The sequence below is a fragment of the Patagioenas fasciata genome, chromosome 11, assembly GCF_037038585.1.
Source record: "Patagioenas fasciata isolate bPatFas1 chromosome 11, bPatFas1.hap1, whole genome shotgun sequence".
Lineage (NCBI taxonomy): Eukaryota > Metazoa > Chordata > Aves > Columbiformes > Columbidae > Patagioenas > Patagioenas fasciata.
Genome location: NC_092530.1, coordinates 17,907,838 through 17,927,888, shown reverse-complemented (window position 1 = coordinate 17,927,888; position 20,051 = coordinate 17,907,838). Strand labels below are relative to the sequence as shown.

Below are 20,051 nucleotides of genomic sequence, written 5' to 3'. Positions count from 1 at the left end.
TGTAGTCACTGGCCCCACAAAGCACACACTATGCATATTCCACACTTTCACACGACCCTACTTTAGCCAGCTCTGTTATAACTCCTGTTGCACCCAGCCTTAACTGATATCAGAAATGATAACAGACACTGCTAACTGGCCAGACTCCAGCAAAACAGGTGTACTGGGGAGGGCTGGTGAGCCAGCCTTGATAATGCCCAATTACAGGACTGCCTCTCCTGGGCTATCCAAATTACAGCCAATTCCGAGCAGCCATCATGAAAAACAAAACAAAAAACCAAACAAAACCAAGAAACAAAACCACACCACACAAAAAACACCAGTGCTCTAATATTTGAGATACTGCAGACACTCGAGTATGGATAATCAAGTATGATTGCTGCATTTAGCAGTGCTTGATAAATTTTCTGTGAAACTTGCTTAGTCCCACTGACATATTTAGAAAACTGGGGCCCCCAAACTGTTTAGATTCATTAATTATTTTAAAATGTTATCATCTTGTGTCTTTCCAAATAGGAAAAGAGATACATCAAAATATACCCAGTTGTACCACAAGCATCGTTTCACTTTTAAAAGTTTCTTATGGGATTAAAATTGAACTGTGAGATATATATACATGTATTTCCGTGTATTTGGGACTCTGGCATTCTCTCAGATTTCACATATGGGTAAAAAATATTCTCATAAATGTAGACTGACAGTAGCATATATTTTTTTTTTTTTTCTCTTTCAAGGTGTTCTTTGCATCTGTACAGTCAGGAGGCAGCAGTCAAATATACTTTATGACTCTTGGTCAAAATGTACTATTCAACTGGTAAATCACTTCAAAATGAAGGATGCTTTGAAATTCCCTGTAGGTAGCAGTGTAAAATGCTTGGAGGTAATATACGCAAATTTGCACTTTTTACCTACAAAGATTTTGCCATTATTAACTTATCAAAATTCATATTCTTTCTGTTGGGAAAGAATTCCATTTTCCTGTCAAAATATTGCAAACCTTGTTTGTCTTGCAAAATGTGTTGCAAACCAAGATTGTATTCATAGTGCCAGGGGAGAACAACTTTAATGAAGAATGTAGCCAGTTGAAGAGGTTCCTGTACTCTGAAACGTGTACAGTTTCATTTTCACAGATGATGTAATGTTGTTATCTTGAACTGAAGTCTTTCTTTTTTTGGACAGCAACATCTCTAAGTAGATATATCTACACAAGCTGTGTGACAAACTGGCATCTACTTTATTTTGAACTGGGTTTTGCATTTTAAGCAAGCTGTCACCGTTTTACCAAGACTCAGCTGCCCAAGTCTTATAACAAGTGAAAGAGCAAGTGTTCATGAAGGGGCCTAATGCAGATTGGGATGCTCAATGGATCAGCCGTATCCTGTGCTAGGTAGGCAGGTGCATTTCACTGCAGAGCTGTAAAAGCAGCTACTTCTAGACATGTGCCCCATCTGGTAGATTTTACAAAATGCAGGGGACAGACTTCATGTTTCTCTCAGGGCTGGATGCCTGAGCCGGTAGACACAGTTACTGTAGAATGTATTTGTAAAAATAGTTCAAATAGTAGTTTGTCAAAATTGTATGTGCATAAAGCCTTGTGGACCTGAACCTGTAACTTTTGTTCTAACATGGGACCCGCACTCATATGAGTTGATTTAAAGGCACTACCCATGTATATAAGGGCACAGGACCAGGCACCATCTTTTCTTCCCTTCTTGCTCTTTCGGCAGCAAGTCTTTCATGTATTTCTGTGTAAATATATTCTTTCCACAATGGATGTTAAGATTAACAAATGTATTCTTAATATAGTTATGAAAATATCCAAAGAGTTAATCTATTATAAATAGAAAATATAAATAATTTCAGGTGCTTTCTATGCTAATTACATCTAAATAAAGCCGCATCCACTAGTGTTATTGGTGCCAGTGTTTCTGCATAAACTCTGTTCTCAGGGGCTCTGTAACTTGCCATAAAACTATAGATATTATATATATATATACACTATATATATCATATACTATGATTAAATTGTATGGTTTATTGCAATCCTCATTTAGGTGATTTTTGGATGTGCTTTGAAAATGGAAAGCATCAAATGTAATACAAAAGAGCTCATTCCAGACATGATACAGTATGGATGACACTGTAGGCAAAAGTGAAATTGCTAACTACAGTGTTTGAAAATAGATTTTTTTTTAAATTTTTTTTTTTACTTGAAATATGTGATACTGAAAGGTGCAGGGAAAGTGCATTGGAATATCTGGTCATCTACCTCAAGGATGTTCATTCAAAATTGTTGAAGAAGGCAAGAAAGAAAGTTGTTAAAACTGGTAGCTGTTTTGTATAGTGTGTCAGGTCAAGTTAGTGTTAGCAGTCATGCTGTGACTGACAGGTGCTGTGATTGCAATCATCAGCCCCAGAACTGGCATCCTTGTCTATGTCAGCAGAGAATTAAATTAGGGGCTAATCATCCTTTGCCCCCTTTCCTGTGCTGGCACCTCAACAGCTGCAGGCAGGTAAGAGATGCCTACACTGTTGCTGCCTGTGCTCTTTGGCTATGTGGAGGACTGCACTTTCCAAAGTTATTAGCCTAGCACTTTTCAGAAGCACTAGTGTATCTCAAAATGTGTAAGTTTTTTATGAAGTATTTTCCCTTTAAATGTTTTAACTTGCAGAAAAATAAGCCTAAGGCCACACTAAAAAATATGTGCAGTTAAATACTTAAAGTGGTTCTTAATGTACGCAGGTAACCAGTTTGGATGCAGGCTTAAAATTTGAATGCTACACTGTGCTCAGACAGAGCTGTGTGAAAACAGGATGTCTCTATCTATTTGTAGTAATGTTCCTACCTGTTGCCAGTGCGAGGTCTGGGACAAATGAGCAAAACGTGGCTTGGCTCCCATGCTACTCAAAACTGGACTTTTTGTATCCACAAAACCAAAAATAATAGCAAGAATAAACAATGAAGACATGACTAAAACCAAAACAAAAGCCACACACACAAAACTAAACAAACCCAAGCCTGTAACATCTGTAACAGAAACAGAGATGAAAGTTACAATTACAGGCATAAAATAATTTGCAGACAATCAGAAATACAACTTAATTGCTTTCAACTTAAAAGTCTAAGAGTGAGAAGGAAGAACAGCTTTCATTTTGTACCCAGTAGGTATGCAAAACTTTCTTGCTTATAGCATTAGCAGTTTTGCAATCAGTGATCCAGGCTGCCCTATATTATTTTCTAAAGTGTGCTTATCATAGCAGCTTCTGCATTACAAGGGATGCATGTGAATTTTTTCCCTCTCCTATTATGGTGTCAACAGATAGGAGGCAGATTTTTTTTTTCCTGATGCTAGGCACTAGTTAAATAGAATTTAGCAGAGAACAGTGGGAATTTAGAACAACTGATATCAACAGAATAAAGAAGCAAATGTGATCAAACTTGTTTAATATTATTTTAACAGAAAAGTAAGGTGATAGTAAGTTGACACACTGTAAAGATGTTTGTTTAGCTCCATACCAAGAGGGGGAAAAAAAGATCAGGAGAGCAAATGTGCACTATTACATTGATATTTTAATTTTTCATTCTTTTTTCTTCTATTAGCTCTCTCTTCTCTCCATCTGTGTCAAGGCAGTGGGTTAGATTTTCATCTGTCACTTTGCACAAAACTATTGGAATTGTTTGGGTTACATCTATGTGTAAACATGGAAAGAATGAAGTCTATAGAGGTGAATGCTTTGAAAGGATTTAGAAGTGGTATTGCAAATAGCAAGTAGATGCAACAACAAGAAGACTGTGGCATTTTTTTTTTATTAAGAGAAAATCAGAACAGTTGAAAATTAAAAAGAGCCTAGAGATGTTGAGAAGAGTAACAGAAGAGAGTGGAAGTGACTGAAGAGGTGGGGAAAGCTGAAGAAAATAAACAGGAGTAGCCAAAGGGGAGTGAGTGGATGTCTGGAACAGTGTATTGCTGTAGGAGGAATTAAAAAAAGGAGTTAAGGCATGTTAAGGAAAAGGAAGTAACCAAAGAAATGGAAAGTTATCGGGAGTGACCAGGTGGTCTGAACACTGAATGAGTGTTCTGAAAAACTGTTCAGCTCAAAGCAAAAGTTCAAAGGCAGGAAGAAAAATTCCAGAGACACAAGTTTATCCTGACATAAATTTAACTATGCAAAATGTGTATCAGATTTGTAGTTTCATTTTGTGAGATGTTCCTCTAGCTGTACCCTTTCACTAACTTCTACAATCAAGGAGTAAACTGCTTAACAATGTATTTTTCTAGTGATGTCACTTTGATGTGAACAAATGCTACAGGGGCAGAAGGACAGAATGTTAAGGATCCCTGTCAGTAATTCTTTGGTACATGCAGTATCCTAATGGCAGGTGGTGCTCTTAATCTTATATTTGCCAAACAAGATTGTGCTAATAACTGCAGCAAGGTAGTATTGGATGTGCCTGCTTTCATTTTAGGAACAGTGAACTCTATTCTGGAGTCTGAATCTTGACACATGACTTTAAAACCTGGGAATGATACAAGCCTATGTACTGTACATTATGTATTGTTCCCTAATGTTGAAATTGTACAACTGATACAGTAATAAAAAAATACTCTGAAAATCAACACTATATTGTGCTTGTAAAATTCTGTTCTATTTACATAAACTACTGTAAAAATGATTAAAAGTTTTGTTATTGTTTTCGAAATCCAGTCAGGATCCCTAGGGGAATATCTACATCTGCCTATAGAGACAAATTAATTTATTTTCTCGCAGTGGATAAAGATGTTGAGGTGACAGTGTGAGATTTCAGCCTAGACAGAGTGGCAGTAAGGGTGTCAGCCAGCGCTGTGCTGTCTGTGCTCTAATGAGCTTCCCAAGTGAGTTTCTGTGCTGCCGCCTTTCTCTTTACAGAAATACCCAGTGGGATGAGGGCAGCAGAACTAGAGTGAAATGACAGCTTGCAGTCACCGACACTGCAAGAACTGGCTTTTAAGCATGTGTATCAGCCTGAACGCCAGGTTACCCCAGTTCACTTCTTCTCAGGTATCCTCATGCAGTCTTAGTTGCTGCATATAAAATGTATTCCTATATATGATGGGAAGTGTAATAGCATGTTGTAGCTGCACCGCCTAAGAGCAAGAATTAGGAAATTGACCATTTATGTCAGTTTTTGGAGTTGGAAAGGGTGAGGGCATGAGGCAAGATTTACCTTAATTTTCTAAAATGAAAAGTACCTTTCATCAATGTTATATGTCTCTCAAGCTAGCAGAGCATGTTGTTTCCAGTATTTAATGTATGGAGTGGAATCTGTATCATAACCTTAAAGGTATCATGGTTGCTTGATGGTTATATACCTTAGTTTTTCCAGTCATTATTGTTCTTCCCACCAAAAGTTACTTCTGAAGTTCAGTAATACAGTACACCTGGAAACTTCAAATGAGTTTCACTCCTCAGCACAAGAGGAAATACATCAGGCTTCAGTTCCAGTACAATTGCATCTGTTGGACAGGAGATTTTTTCTTTCCATTTGCTTACCTCCTTTAAAATCAGGAATAGTTGTAATAAGTAGAGAGAAGCAAGAATTCTGGCTTTCTTCTTTAGCTGTGATACACTTCTGCACCGATGACTGCTATGAAAAAAAAATACATTGATTCATGTATGTATGATTAGTGGATAGGGAGAGGTAATTAATGTTGTGGAAAAATCTTATCAAGAAATAATAATTATTGTGTTCTAGAATCAGCACGAAAAATCTTGTACACAGCCCCATATATGTAAAAAGAACTGCAGATGAGGATCCAAGGGTTTGCCCTTTTGAGGTGATCCTTTATTGTTTTCTGCCTGTAGATGTGTGTTACCTTGCCAAAGGTTAGCAACATGAGTGGGAAGTGCTGATCTTCTCAAGACCCCATTCTTCCCTTCCTTCTAATATTGTGAGATTCTTCAGACAGGGCTATAATTTCCATCTTCTGTATCAGCTATTACCAGTTCATTTCCATCCCTCTTCCCCACCTCCCTTGACTTTAGCCAAGATGATTCTACAGTTTCCAGGAAAGACGCTAGGGACAGTATTTGCCTTGTCCATGTTTGTTTTTACAAAATGAAACAAACTTGTATTGCAAAACAACAGACAGATTAGCAAACTGGCAGGCTTTTCTACTAAAAAAAAAAAAAAAATCAGGAACCAGGACTTGAGAAAATGGTCAATAAACTGGTCTTTGTACCTTTCACCATGCCTGTGAAAAGTGAAGCTCATTTGCCATCTCCATTAAGACTTCTCCATTTTTGGCTGAGTTAAAAATGTATGGTCACAAGCACACAATATAACCTCTTACAAAAGCCTATCTCCCAGGTTCCTAGCAGGCATGCTGCTTCAGCCTGGATGGCCGGGTCATAAAACGTTTCTATGCAGTTGTAGTTCTGAGCCCAAACTATACAGCCCAGCCAAAAAAAGAAAGTACTCAAGGTGATGAGAGAAAGGAAACACCAGTTGTTGAAATCTGGACAAGTAACACCTGATAGAAGTCTGCAGGCAAAGTAAAACTGGACAAAATGCCCAGACATGAGAGCAAATAAAGGCAATTTTTAATCTAACCTGTAATTACTAGGCTTTAGGGTTGATCTACCCTGTCTAGACTAATACTAAAACATTATTTGTATTTTTATCCAACACATACACTAAGCTTGATTGCTATGGCAGGTGCTATAAGTAATGTCAGAGGAAGTGTTGTATGGGTTAGAACCTAAAATCTCCTCCCTCGGCCCTCACTCCGTGGCATTGATAGACATGCAGGCAGCACACCCATTTGATCAGTGGTGCACCAGCAATCAAGAGGAGTCATCTCATGCTACCCTTAAATATAGGAATATTCTGTGGCAAATATTAAGTAAACAAGAATCAAACTGGGCCCAACTATGGCACTCATTTATGAGACTACTAAGGAAAATTCAACTTACAAGGAAAATTCAGCAAAATAAAATTAGCCTTTCTCTGATCATCCTTGCTCATGATTCTCTCCTGCTCCCCATCCTGAGTTGTTCAAGAAAACAGTTAAGAAAACAGAAAGTTGCAAATTGCTAGAAACTGTACCCCCAGAGGGACACAGGATCATCCATCCATACACTGATTAATCTGGTACGGCTTCTGGCATACAAGCACATCACCGAAGAGATGCACACTGGACTCCAGACCAGGCCTCGACTTCCTCTTTCTTAAGGTAGCAGCCAGCATCAAGCTAATACATAATTTACTTAATCCCCTCCTCCTGCACACACACACTTTATTCCAGCCCTGTATACTTCTAAGTCTGCATCTTTTGTTTTATTTATTCTGTAAGGTGCTGCACAAAATCAGCATACCAGTGCCAAAAGGCAGTAGTGAGATGGCCACTAAATTTTATCCAACATAAGAAAACAACCATTTATTTAGAATTTGCAAGGTAGCCAAAAAAAGCTAGGAAGGGGAGGCCATCAATTAACAGGTACTAAATGAGGAACATATGGAATTCCTCTCTCCCTGGCAGAAACCACCCCACCTTAAGAACCCTCCCAATTTACTGTGCGTTGATAGTAGAATTGCCCTGAAAAAAGCTGTATTACCCATGTTGTACCTAAAGGCACAATGAAACAGTATCTGCCATGGTTTATCATCACCCTGCAATGAACAGTGACAATATCTCACCACCACAAAACACACTTCTGCAAACAAAACAATGCCAGCCCAAAGTGAAAGCATTTGGGGTTTTGTCTCATAAGAGGAAAAAATAAAATATCTTCTTTAATTTATAACTATTTGCCAAACAAGAGAGCTATGCAGCAAGATTTGGCTGCACTCACACACACACTGCAAGCTACATAATATATCAAACAAACTGTAAATAGCTTTGTATTTTCTATTGTTATTGGAGCTTAAATGAAATGGCATTTTTAATCTTACCTTTCTTTTGCATTTAAAAGTACTTTGTTTCATGGTACCACACTGCTGTGGAATGAAATTGATCCTCCAAAAAACATCATAAAAGCTAGCTAGTTCCCTGTTTAGACAGCTGTATTTAAGTTAACTAAAAATGAGCAAACCTGCAATCTATATAAAAGACTTCCTTAGATTCTAAAACCTGCACAATAGATCAAGGTTACACATAACAAATGTGTAAGTGATCTTCCTGCTGAAAGCCCACCACTTTCTTTAACTGCTCTTCAAAGTGCATAGAGCTGATTAAAAGGCAAGAGCATGTCTGCTGGGTAATGTTAGTTTAGCATTAGTTAACCACTTCCTGTTATTTTCTAGGTTGATTTAACAAAAGCCTCTAGGAAATAATGGTGAAATGCATCAGAAAAGCTTTTCCATTTTTGTCCTCAAAACACTTTGTGTTGAACAACGGTGTTTTACAGTAAGCTTTATGATCTCGCACAATAACTATTTTTTTTAAAAAATCTACAGCATCACCTTTTATTTCTCCAATGTATATTAAATGTAACATTTAACAGAATGTCATAACGTCTTCCTATTCAGCACAGCCCATTCCTCACTGGCATTGCTATAGAGACTAACTGCTGATTTTCTTAAGGTGTGTTGTACATAAAACCTGAGATCCTTAGCTGCTAATTATGTCTGAGAATTTGAGACTCTCTATTAATTCACCAGAGGTCGACACCAGTGCTCAGTGTAAAAACTCATATTGTCTTCACTGATATTCTTACACGGTCTGATGGAACAGGCTCGAAGTAACACACTGTGCTCTTTGTTTTCATGACTGATAGGGCCATCTCCTGATGGCTCATCACCATTCATACTGATTCTCAAAGTGTTTCTGAACTTCCCGTTTCTAATACAATCACATCCATCCCACTGGTCAGCTATGGCAGGGAAATCACATCCAGAGGAATGCACAGACACAACCAGTCATTAAACTTGCTGTTGACATTCAGTCAGTGATAAAGATTTACCCTGAGCCAGTTTTGAAATTGCTATGTTAGCTAGACCTCTGCTGGTGAGAAAGAAGGTAACAGGATCCAGTTCCTAAGAGAGGGAACTGTCTTGTATCTGAAACTGCAATGCATACAAATTTATCCAAAATCATAAAGTATTAACTCTACTATAGTCAGTCCATTATTACTCCACAAAAACTATAACTTCATAGTTTTCATGACTGAAACCAGAGTGACTTACAATAATATCAAATCCTGACAAGAGATGTACATGTAACAATTACCTCTGATATAAGTAAAACACCTTTCTTCTGCAAGTCATATCACAAGCACAGACAAAAGTGAAAAGAAGCTGTGAACAGTATACAGAGTACCTCATTATACCTACAGATTTGTTTAATAGCTGGAAAAAGTCTACACCACAGCTCTCTAGGTAAAGCTTATGTGTGATGTAAAATCACATCCTGTGCAACCTCAATAAAAAGGTGTTTGAGTCATGTTTGCTTTTTAAATCATAAAAACTATTTTTATCAGTCCACACAACAGATCATGTATTTACTGTGGGGAAAAGAAAAGACACCACATTGAAGTTTTGCTCAATACCTTAGCTCCAACACAAACATCAGGAATGACTGATTTAAATTTTTTCCCTAAGGAGTGCTCTGTTACATAAAATCCATAAACTCATACCATTCCTAGGGCAGTCTAAAGACCAGAAAAGGCTTGGCTGTTATGCTTTCTTGTAGTTTTTCAGACTGTTTTAAATGGTTCAAAGAACAGGTCTTCCAGTTTCCCTACAGCAAATACTCCACAATGGCAAAGACAGTAGACCAGGAATACAACCATTCTCAACTGGGAGAACTGCATCTGGCCCAGTGCGTGGAACAGCTCTGCCCAAGATGCAGCCCCACTTTGCTCTTCTGGATCTCCAAAGGCTACCTGACTTAGATGGGATGTTAGGAAAACTTCATTCACAGAAAGAGTTGTCAGGCACTGAAACAGGCTGCCCAGGGAAGTGGTGGAGTCACCATCCCTGGATGGGTTTAAAAGACATGTAGATATGGTTCTTAGGAATGTGGTTTAGTGGTAGATTTGGCAGTGTTTGGTTTATGGTTGGACTCAATGATCTGCAAGATCTTTTGCAAACTAAACGATTCTATGATTCTATAATTTCAGGAGCCAGCACAAGGGGCCTGGAGCACAAGTCCGATGAGGAGTGGTTGATGGAACTGGGGCTGTTCAGCCTGGAGAACAGGAGGCTGAGGGGAGACCTTATCACTGTCTATAACTGCCTGAGAGGAAGTTGTAGCATGGAGGGGGTTGGTCTCTTCTCCCAAGTAGCAAGTGATGGGACAAGAGGAAATGGCCTCAAGTTGTACCAGGGGAGGTTTAAATTGGATACTAGGAAAAAATTTTTCATGGGAAGGGTTGTCAGGCACTGGAACAGGCTGCCCAGGGCAGTGGTGGAGTCACCATCCCTGGAGGGGTTTAAAAGGCATTTAGACGGGGTTCTTAGGGACGTGGGTAAGTGCTAGAGTTAGGTTAGGCTATGGTTGGACTCGATGACTCTGAGGATCTCTTTCAACCAAAATGATTCTATCTTGAGGTAGAAACAATAATGAGTATTATGCACCCAGTTAAATTAAAACAAAATCAGGAACAGGTGCAGCAAAAGGTCCCTCGGGGGCCAAAGGGAATGAGAAGCCCCATTGCCGTTCCGGAGACCGGGACACGGGCAGCACAACACGGAGCAGATGCACCAATGGCCCGGCCCTGCCGTAGGCCCCGGGCTCGCTCTCTAACAACCGAGCAGTGCTGGCCCAACGCCTCGAAACTCCCGCCTCGCCTCGCCTCTCCTCCGCTACCCGGGTATTTCCTACCGGCGGCCCCGCGCCTGCTCCTTCCACCGCTTCCTCCTTCACACGCCCGCCCCCGGCGGGCTCTCCCCGCTGCCGCCGCCTTCCTGTCAAGCGTCTTCCGCGCCGCCCCGGCAACGGTTCCACCGGCTCCACCCCTCCCCCTCCGCGACCGTTGGCAGCTTTGAATGGAAAGCGGCGCGCGCGCGCACCAGCTCCGCCCCCGCGCGCGCCGTGGCGGCGTCCTGGCTCAGCCTGTGACAGCAGGAGGCCGCGGCCGCCGTCTCCCACCGCCCTCCCCCGCCCCAGCGGCGGCCCGGTCCCCGGCGTTCGCCCCGGACGGCGCGGGGGGAGGGGCTGAGAGGAAGCTGTCATGCAGGACCCTACCCCGGAACGCGGCGCCGAGGAGAGGCGGGGGGCGCCGGCGAGCGGCGGCGGTGTCTCCTGGCTCCAGAGGGTCTTTGAGGAAGTGCGGGGCTCCTCCCAGCTGAGCCTGGCCCCCGCGGAGCCGCCGCCGCTCACGGTGGTGGCGGTGGAGCGGTACCTGGCCCAGGCCCCCGCCGCCCCGCAGTACTGGTACGACGTGACGCTGGCGGACGGCGCGCGGCAGGAGCGCTGCTTCCTGGCGCCGCGCCTCAACGGCCTAGTCCACCGCGCGCACCTGCGCGCCGGCGCGCGCCTGCGCCTCAGGCGCTGCTCGTACCTGTACGATGAGAAGCGGCTCAACTACGGGTTCCTGTGCCTGGAGGAGCTGGAGACGGTGGGGGGCAGCGGCCTCACCGCCGCCCCGCCCCGCCGCCGCCCGCCGCCCCTCCGCGGGGAGAAGAACCACTACCTGCCGCTATGGAACAACGAGGATCCCTACGGAGACGTGTGGGTGGCGGACAAGCCCCAGGCGCAGGTGAACGTCGACGGTAAGGACAGGAGGTGGCTGGAGAGGAAGGGGATGGAGTGTCAGGAGGATGGAGCCAGGCTCTTCTCGGTGACAACCAGTGGTAGGACGAGGGGCAGTGGATACAAACTGGAATACAGGAGGTTCCACTTAAATATGGGAAGAAACTTCTTCTCAGTGAGGGTAACAGAGCACTGGAACAGGGAGGTTGTGGAGTCTTCTTCTCTGGAGACGTTCAAACCCACCTGGACACCTTCCTGTGTAACCTCATCTAAGTGTTCCTGCTCTGCTGGGGTTATTGGGCTGGATGATCTTTCAAGGTCCCTTCCAATCCCTGACATTCTGTGATCCTGTGATTCTGGAGGTGGATGTCGGCCCAGAGGCAGCCCCGGGGAGGCCTGCGCTGCTGAAGCTGTCCAAAGGCGCCCACAGAGATGAGCAGGCACAGTTGGTTGCGTTGCTGGTGCAGCTGGGCCAGGCTCTGCTCAGGATTGACCCTCTGGTTGTGTTGGACACCAATGTGAACATGCCATAAGTATCACAGCTTGCTTGTTTATGTTACTTTGAGAGGAGTTGTGCCGGGCGAGGTTCAGATTGGATATTGTTGAAAAAAAATCTTCACAGAAAGGGTTGTCAGGCACTGGAACAGGCTGCCCAGGGCAGTGGCAGAGTCATCATCCCTGGAGGGGTTTAAAAGGCGTTTAGACGAGGTTCTTAGGGACGTGGTTTAGTGCTAGAGTTAGGTTAGGTCACGGTTGGACTCGATCCTGAGGGTCTCTTCCAGCTGAAATGATGCTATGATTCTATGAGTTTTTAAACTTTATGAGATATTGACTGAAAATATGTAGCTGTGGTGCTTGCATCCAGTCTTCTAAGGTGTCAAAAATGTCTATTCCAGTAGTAGTTTCTCTGTTAGGCTGCGGGACTGGGTGGTGACACGCACCTGGAAGCTGCCGCCCATGGTGCAGTCAGTGCTGAGGGGCTCAGGCTGGTCTGCAAAGTCTGGTGAGGAGGGAGGTATGAGCAAGACTTCTGCACAAGTGTGATACCCTTGTAGGCTAACACCAGTGTCTTTTGTAGTAGCTCTTTTGCTCATCTGACACCACGTCTGTGTCATTTTAAATTAAATATCAAAACTATTCTGTGTGTAGATAGCTCGGAACAGGATTTCATGGTAAATGGTATCAGCAAATGAGCCTTTGTCAACGTTAAAAACATTAAGAAAATACACATATAATCCTCATCTCTCCTGAAAATGTAAATGTTCAATCACGAATGCTCTGTTTTGTTTTGTTGTTCTTTAACCTTAGTCTCCAAGCTGACTTCTCTTGGTCAGCTGGAAATGACCTGGAGAAGCAGAGTTCACTTCAATCCACTTCTTGTGAGAGTCCTGCACAAATCTAGACTAAGGTACTACGGGAAACCAGAGAAAAAAGTGGATATGCCTTATCAGGTAAAGAGGGATAAATACATAGGTTAATGCTTGAACAAATAGCTGTAGGATATTTGGAAATCATTAGTCCATACAGTAAGCACATAGTTAGGATTTATGTTGTAGCTACTTTATATTAAAACTGCAACCTTTATAAAAATGCTAAGCCCTTCACAGTAGGAAATGGTGAATTTAGTGATGGTATGTACAAACTTTGGAAGTTCTTCAGTTTAGTTCAGTTGAGCTTTTTGAGAAGAAAAAAACCCAGATAGTTGAAGTTTTTAGTAGCTTAGCAGCCAAAATGTTTCTGGTCTCTGTGCTTTGGAAGTTGGAGTTAGTCTGTCCTGTGGAAAAAAAAAAAAGTGCAACCAAATTTTAACAGTTTCTATCCCCTAATTCTCTCACCTGAGGACTTCCAGATAGATTGTTTCACTGTAAAATTCTTAATGATTTTCCTAATGTGTTTTACTTGTGATATTTTTGTGTAGAGTTTCTTGAAAATGGAGACAGGAGGTGTGGTGGGTTGGTCTCAGCCAGCAACTAAGCACTCACTAGCTGGTCACTTGCTCCCCACAGCTGCCTCCAGCAGGGTGAGGGAGAGAATTGGAAGGGCAATAGCAAAGAAAAACACATGGACTGAGATAAAGACAGCTTAATGAGGTGAAGGGGAAAAGTCAATGGTGGGGGAAAGAAGAAAAAAAAAAGGGGGGGGGGGCGGGGCGGGAAGACAAGTGATGCAAAGGCGATTGCTGACCACCTCTGCAGCAGCAGATCCATGCCCAGCCAGTTTCTGAACAGTGAGTGCTTTGAAGAGCAGCAGCCTGTTTTATGTCCGAGCATGGTGTTACATGGCACGGACTATCCCCTTGGTCACCTCAGGTCAGTTATCTTGGCTGTGTCTCCTCCCAGGCTCTTGCCCATCTCTGGCTGACTCACTGGGGTGGCAGAGTTGAGAAACAGAGAAAAACCTTGACCCTGTGCCCAGAGCTGATTTAGTTCAAGAGGTCAAAAGACAGGTTTTTACATGCTTTTTGCTTCATGCATTCCTTCTTTTTATGGTGTTGTGTGTTGAATGACTGTTACTGAATAAAAGCCAATGGGATAACAAAAGATGCTATGATATAATGGTTTACTTACAAGGATGCATGGTTCATGAATGTGAGAATGGACTAACAAATGTTGATTTGTATAATCTCTGTATTGAACTTGGAATAAGGAAAAGAGGATTTTAGAAGCAGCAAGGGGGAAAAACACATAAGGTGTTAGATATGTTTGAGAATTTGAACATGAAGAGAGTGCATGGTAATACGAGCAAAAGCAGATGATTGTTTGAGGCTGACAGATTAATGGATAAAATGAAGCATTTTGCTAGAGATGATGATTTTTTTCAGTAGATTGCAACCATTTAAGACCATTATAATACTGTTTAAACTTTTTTACTGCTCAGTGGTCTGCTCAGTTTTGGATTTAAAGTTCACCCAGTTTAAAAAAAAATGGGTAGAAATCTTTGTGAGGAAAAACTTCAATGAAAAGACAGTGGATTGCAATGCAGATTGTTTTCTGCTTTTTTTTTTTTCTTGAAAATCAGACTTGTATCATGTTTTGATCAAAAATTTTTAACACATGGTCCTGTAACATCTCGACTTCCAAAATACATTTATTTTCTTCATGGATATTTTGAAATTTTATTCTAAATACAGAATTCTCTCTGATAAAGAAGAATCTTTTCAATATTGTTTCTTGTATACAGTGTTTCCCCAACCTCCTCTAAAAACCATAGATCGAAACTGGCGTGACCTACCATTACTGAGCACTGGAAAGAAAAGAGTTTGGGTTGGGGTGGTTGTGGAAGAATTCTTTTGTGGAAATTAGGAATTTCTTCAACTCTAGTATTTACTACAAGTTTTGGAACATACTCTGTAACCTTTTGTAATCATCATGGAAATTGTTCATGAGTTAAGTAGCTGATGCATTAACCAAAATAAGTACATATCAGAATAATGATAAATAAAAGATGAATGTATTTTGTCTGATTTTTTTCTTCAGGCTTACTTCGAAGTTGCTGATGCTTCAGGCATGATGTCAATGGTTTTGTGGAACTCGTTATGTCCTGAATGGTATAACAGCATGAAGGTTGGCACGGTACTTCTTCTTGAACAGTACACTATCAAAACCAGTTACCCATTTAAAACACAGCCAACCCCAGGGGATTCACAGATGAAGAGATTTGCTACAATTGGTTAAGTATTGCAGAAACCTGTTCTGATTCAATGTCGCTGTAAAAAGGTAGCTCTTCATAGAAATAAAATTGAAAGTGATCCATTGCTGAGACTAATTGATGAGGCATATATCCTTAAATATTAGCTCTGAAAGGTGTCTTAGCATCTAACTTTTTATTGTTCCCTGTTTATATTTAGATCATGTTTACAAACTCTATAGCCACCTTTATTTTAAAATAAATAAATTAAAAAATATAATGCCTGATTTCAAGTATTGGGATCATAAAGACAGGCCTCTGGTACTGAATTTTAACCTACTTCCTCATTAATAATATAAATATTATTTGTGCACTGCTCACACCTTCATCCAGGACATTGAAGCACGTCGTCACCTGATCTGACTTTAGCATATATGGTCAAGGCCCAGAGTATCGACAAATCTCCACTGAATAAAAAGTTGCTTTGATGACTGCTGTCTGTGCTGAAACAGAGCACCAGGGGAGTGAATATGTGAAGAATATTCCTTGGCTAGGATAAAGTATTTTCTTACTTGCAGTTGTTAAGTATGACAGATACTCAAAGGAGCTATGCTAAAGAAATACAAGTGCCACAATATAACACTAATAGCCTTTTCAAACTGCGTTGGGTCAATATTTTTTTCTCTCCTACTTCTCTGAACATGAGTTCTTTCCCCTTTTCTGCTCTTACACTCAGAACAAAATGACAGCCGACATTAATTTTAAACATGTGCAATGAGTGCTCTGGAAGTTCTTCAGCTAGCTAGTTAAAGCAATTGATTACACTGAATTGCTTAAATAACAATTACTTTTTTCATCATCTATTTCCAATTTGTAATTCCATCAAATCCCAGCTTTCCAGTGCTTCCTTACAACCATTCACCTGTAAATGCTGTAAAATGTGCCTGGAGGGTTAACAGGGCCACAAGGGAAAGGGCTTTCCAAATTAAGAGTTCTTGCAAGATAGTGTGCTTCTGGCTTATTCCTAGATCTATGTGAAGCAAGTTCTGTGTTGCTTGCTTCTGTTTGTAACTGCAGGTTTTAGAGCTTAAATAGTACCAACACCTTGAATGCCAGTGCTGGGCAATGTTGCATTTCACAGATCACTGAATTTATGTGGTACTGATGAAAACTGCTGTTTCAAGTAGCCCGGACTCACCTTAGGTTCTGAATCATCCCAGGGTATAGTCCTGAGTTGAGTATATGACTTCCATCTCAAAATGATGAAGCAATTGATAAATAGTTTTGATGCATGGGAAAGTTTTGTTTTCAGGAATTTTCTCTGAGTTACTGTCCTAAAACACCATATGCAAAGCCACAATTGTCTTCAAAATACGTTTCTAGAAAGCAGCAGCCAAAAGAAAGTTTTTAAGTAGAGGGTCTGATTTCAAGTATAACACCTTCCTCATTTTGCACTGCTAGGGTGAGAGGACAGATGTGATTATACAAATGGTTTTATATATAATTTGTACCTATTTTATTACTTTTCTGGGTGCATTATTTGAATAATTCCTTGCCCAAACCCAAGCATCTTGTAGAAACTTCATCAGAATCTGTCTTTTTCACAGCCACAAGTCAAGTCTTGTTATGAGAGAAACAACACAAGTACCACCTTGTGTATTCTAGATGCTGAAGTCATTCCTCCTCTATTTTTTATCTGGCTGCAGAATCCCACACTTACCCCAGTTCTCCACCAACTTTGCTATTCAGCATTTAAACAGTCTGCTTGATACATTAAATTTTTCAGGTGCTATAGGATAAATACGAGAAGACCTTTTGTTTTCCACCATGGCGTATTTCTATCCCGTTAACAACTACCTGAACTGCTATCAGATGTGGAAGTTCTCATTTGCTAATTTTATCTTTTGTTTTCTGCAAGTCAATTTTAGATCATGGCGACATTTGAGAATGAAACTAGCATAAGAAGTACTTCACATCTATTCAGTATTGTGGTATTAGTTTCTGTTTCTGGTTTTTAAAATAGGTGGCTGGATTGGACTAGCTGGCTCATGTACGGAATTGGAAAGTTTAACATTGCTCAGATTATAGAACTGCATTGTTGAATACTGTACTTTGAATTACTTTACTTTGATGGGAACATAAAATCAGAGGAATTGATTAATAATTTCACAAGCAGTGAGACAAAGTTGGAATGTTTCATTTAAGAGACTTTACCCTGTTTTTTTTATCATTTTTTTTTTAAGTTTGTTTGGTTTGATTTTGTCTTTTAATTTGTATTCATGCCTTAAATGTTACTGACTTTTTTTTTTTTTTTACTTTGTCAGAAATCAGCCTTAATGTTCGACACCCTCCAACTAAAATAAGTATCATTCCAGAAGAAATGGTTAAGCCAGAGTGGGGGTTACCTGAAGTTAAATATCGGTTTATCACAAGGTAAAATAGAATTTTGTTGGGTTTTGAGCTAGAACTTAAATTTACATTAAACTGAGTATTAATTGGAAATGGTGTTTTTTGAAAAGTTTCTGAGAAAGCTTTGTTTTGTTATTAAGAAATACCTACATTTTTTTTCTGTTTTGGTTTTAGGTCAGAACTGGATGACTTACCAAACAATCATTCCTGTGATGTTATTGGTCTTGTGACATTTGTGGGAAGAGCTGAACGAACAAGAAAGAGAGGTTTTTCTATAGATATGGCTTTCAAAATGTATCCATTTTTAACTTTCTGAATAAATACTAATCCATTTTTCCTAACTTTTTTTTATATAGAACATGGGGAAGACTTTTGGCTCTATCGTTGGGCACATGCCATTGATGGGACATCAGACCAACCATTCGTACTGGAATTATTTGCAACTTCTCAGCCAGATGTGTTTGAGCGTATTCACCCAAGTATTCATCTCTTTCTAATGCTTATTAATAATTATAGTATTTTTCTAGTTGGTTGCTAATTTCAAATTCTGAGTATAATTGCCACTGAATTAAAAATTGCCATGGTTTATCTCTTCAAACAGAAAATAGCTGATCAGAAATTAAAATTTAAAACCAAAAATAATTAGTTTATGTATTTCAACCCCATATCATATTGCAATCTGCCAGTTGGTCTAAGCAAATAGCTGGGCAACTGGGCCTGGGGCTCATTTAACCTCATTAATTTCAAACAGAAACTTACATTAAGCACCTGGAGCAACATCTCTTGCATCAGAGGCAAATAAAGAAGGCAGCTGGTCAAATCTGTCACTCCTTTTGTTCCGTAAATAAGTTTGGGATTTTTTTAATAGATGAGAATAATTGAAGAGAATTGGAGGAAGGGAGAGGTGAAAATAGAAAAGCTTTGTTATTTGAATTAACATTTTTTTGCCAAACAGCATTCATCACCCAGTTGTGTTAGTTATTGCATGTGAGCTAAAAATTAGAAATTTCAAACTGGGGAATCCTTAATTAAGGATTTTAAAAGAGCTTTATATATTCTTGCCTTCTCTCTCTTCCCCTCCAAGCACTCAGTCTTCCATTAACACTGGTTGGTGTCACCTGCAGTTTTTTTGTCATATGATGCAGGACCAGCTGCACAACCCTGTTAAGATTATGGCTGCATTCATTTTGAGTGTTCTGGGGGACTGGCAGAGAATGACATTCCAGTGTTTAACTGAGACATTAACAAAAGAGTGACTTTGTACTCTGTTTAGAAGTTTTGCAGAGACACGTCATGATTTCTTGTGCTGTCTGTAATTTTATGCTTTTTATCCGTAAGAAACACAACCATCTAATGTGGCTTCATTGATATCCTTCCTGATGAAGTATCTCATGCTTTAGTCCTAATATATATGCTGAAATTTCCTTACAGTTATTAAACTGAAAATTTAATTACATCTCCAGATTGTAATTTATAATGGAGGCTCAATGCATGCCGAAGCATTTGTAGGTTAAGAACTAAAATGTCTTGTTTAGAGCATTTAATAAAATTAATCCAGTATGTGTCAGTCTTGACATTATAAAATCAATGAAATATCAGGAAAAAAACTGAAGAGTTTTTTTTTCTCCAGTGACATATTTGGTGTGTACACAGATGAGAGTGGTACGGGACCTTACTGGGAATCCTTCCAGCACAATTTACCTTACGACTTCCAACGAAAGTCAAATATTCATTACAGGTAACTTAAACTAGTTTTAGTTTTACGTAGTTCTCATCTTATTTCTCTGGAAATTGTATTTTTATTTTGCAATGAAATAATCATTGCATGGTATTAGTTTCCTTGTCAGAAATTACTTTGAATTAATAATGAAATACCACTGCAAAAAGAGAGAGACAAATTGCATTTTTGTGAGGCATTTAGGGGTGTATCTTATGAAAAGAACCTGATTATTATTATGTTAAGTCATATGTTTACTAATTCATTCAGACTGTTTTAATCTTTTGGTAGTGTAGCAATACAGATTACCACTTCCTTAAAAACAACTTATAGTTGCCATAAATGTATTTTAGGTACCCTTTTCCACCAAATATTTGGAGAGCTATTATGTTTCATCTTTCCCGATGTCCAGGGCTTATCATGTGGGAAGGGCCATAGTGCTGGGCTGACTTCAGTAAAGCCTTTGACACAGTCTCTCACAGCATCCTCACAGCTAAATTGAGGAGGTGTGGTCTAGACAATAGAGTAGTGAGGTGGGTTGCAAACTGGCTTAAAGAGAGAAGCCAGAGAGTGGTGGTCAATGGTGCGGAGTCCAGTTGGAGGCCAGTATCTAGTGGAGTGCC

The 20,051-nt window shown here is 40.3% G+C and overlaps 2 protein-coding genes and 1 long non-coding RNA gene across 5 annotated transcripts in view; 2 read left to right on the top strand and 1 right to left on the bottom strand.

The window, feature by feature from the left end:
• Positions 1 to 4,619, top strand: part of NRK (Nik related kinase) — a 100,686-nt gene extending 96,067 nt beyond the window's left edge. The window contains exon 31 of the mRNA XM_065846354.2: positions 735 to 4,619. Within this exon, the coding sequence (XP_065702426.1) occupies positions 735 to 818 (84 nt within the window). The 3' untranslated portion in view covers positions 819 to 4,619. The remainder of the gene's footprint in view (positions 1 to 734) is intronic.
• LOC139828847 (uncharacterized) lies at positions 2,186 to 11,413 on the bottom strand. Of its 2 annotated transcripts, none has more exons than XR_011740888.1 (2): positions 11,169 to 11,413; positions 2,186 to 5,626 (listed from the first exon to the last, which is right to left on the bottom strand). It is a non-coding gene; the product is annotated as an uncharacterized lncRNA (long non-coding RNA). The 2 variants fall into 2 exon arrangements; XR_011740889.1 differs by having other exon boundaries at positions 2,186 to 5,623.
• The window catches only part of RADX (RPA1 related single stranded DNA binding protein, X-linked), a 26,192-nt gene continuing 16,982 nt past the window's right edge, over positions 10,842 to 20,051 (top strand). The window contains exons 1-7 of one of the 2 annotated variants that reach the window (XM_071813490.1): positions 10,842 to 11,695; positions 12,984 to 13,126; positions 15,152 to 15,344; positions 17,627 to 17,735; positions 17,886 to 17,977; positions 18,068 to 18,190; positions 19,342 to 19,449. In XM_071813490.1, the coding sequence (XP_071669591.1) occupies positions 11,155 to 11,695; positions 12,984 to 13,126; positions 15,152 to 15,344; positions 17,627 to 17,735; positions 17,886 to 17,977; positions 18,068 to 18,190; positions 19,342 to 19,449 (1,309 nt within the window). In that variant the 5' untranslated portion in view covers positions 10,842 to 11,154. The remainder of the gene's footprint in view (positions 11,696 to 12,983; positions 13,127 to 15,151; positions 15,345 to 17,626; positions 17,736 to 17,885; positions 17,978 to 18,067; positions 18,191 to 19,341; positions 19,450 to 20,051) is intronic. The other variant, XM_065846355.2, reaches the window with a different exon arrangement.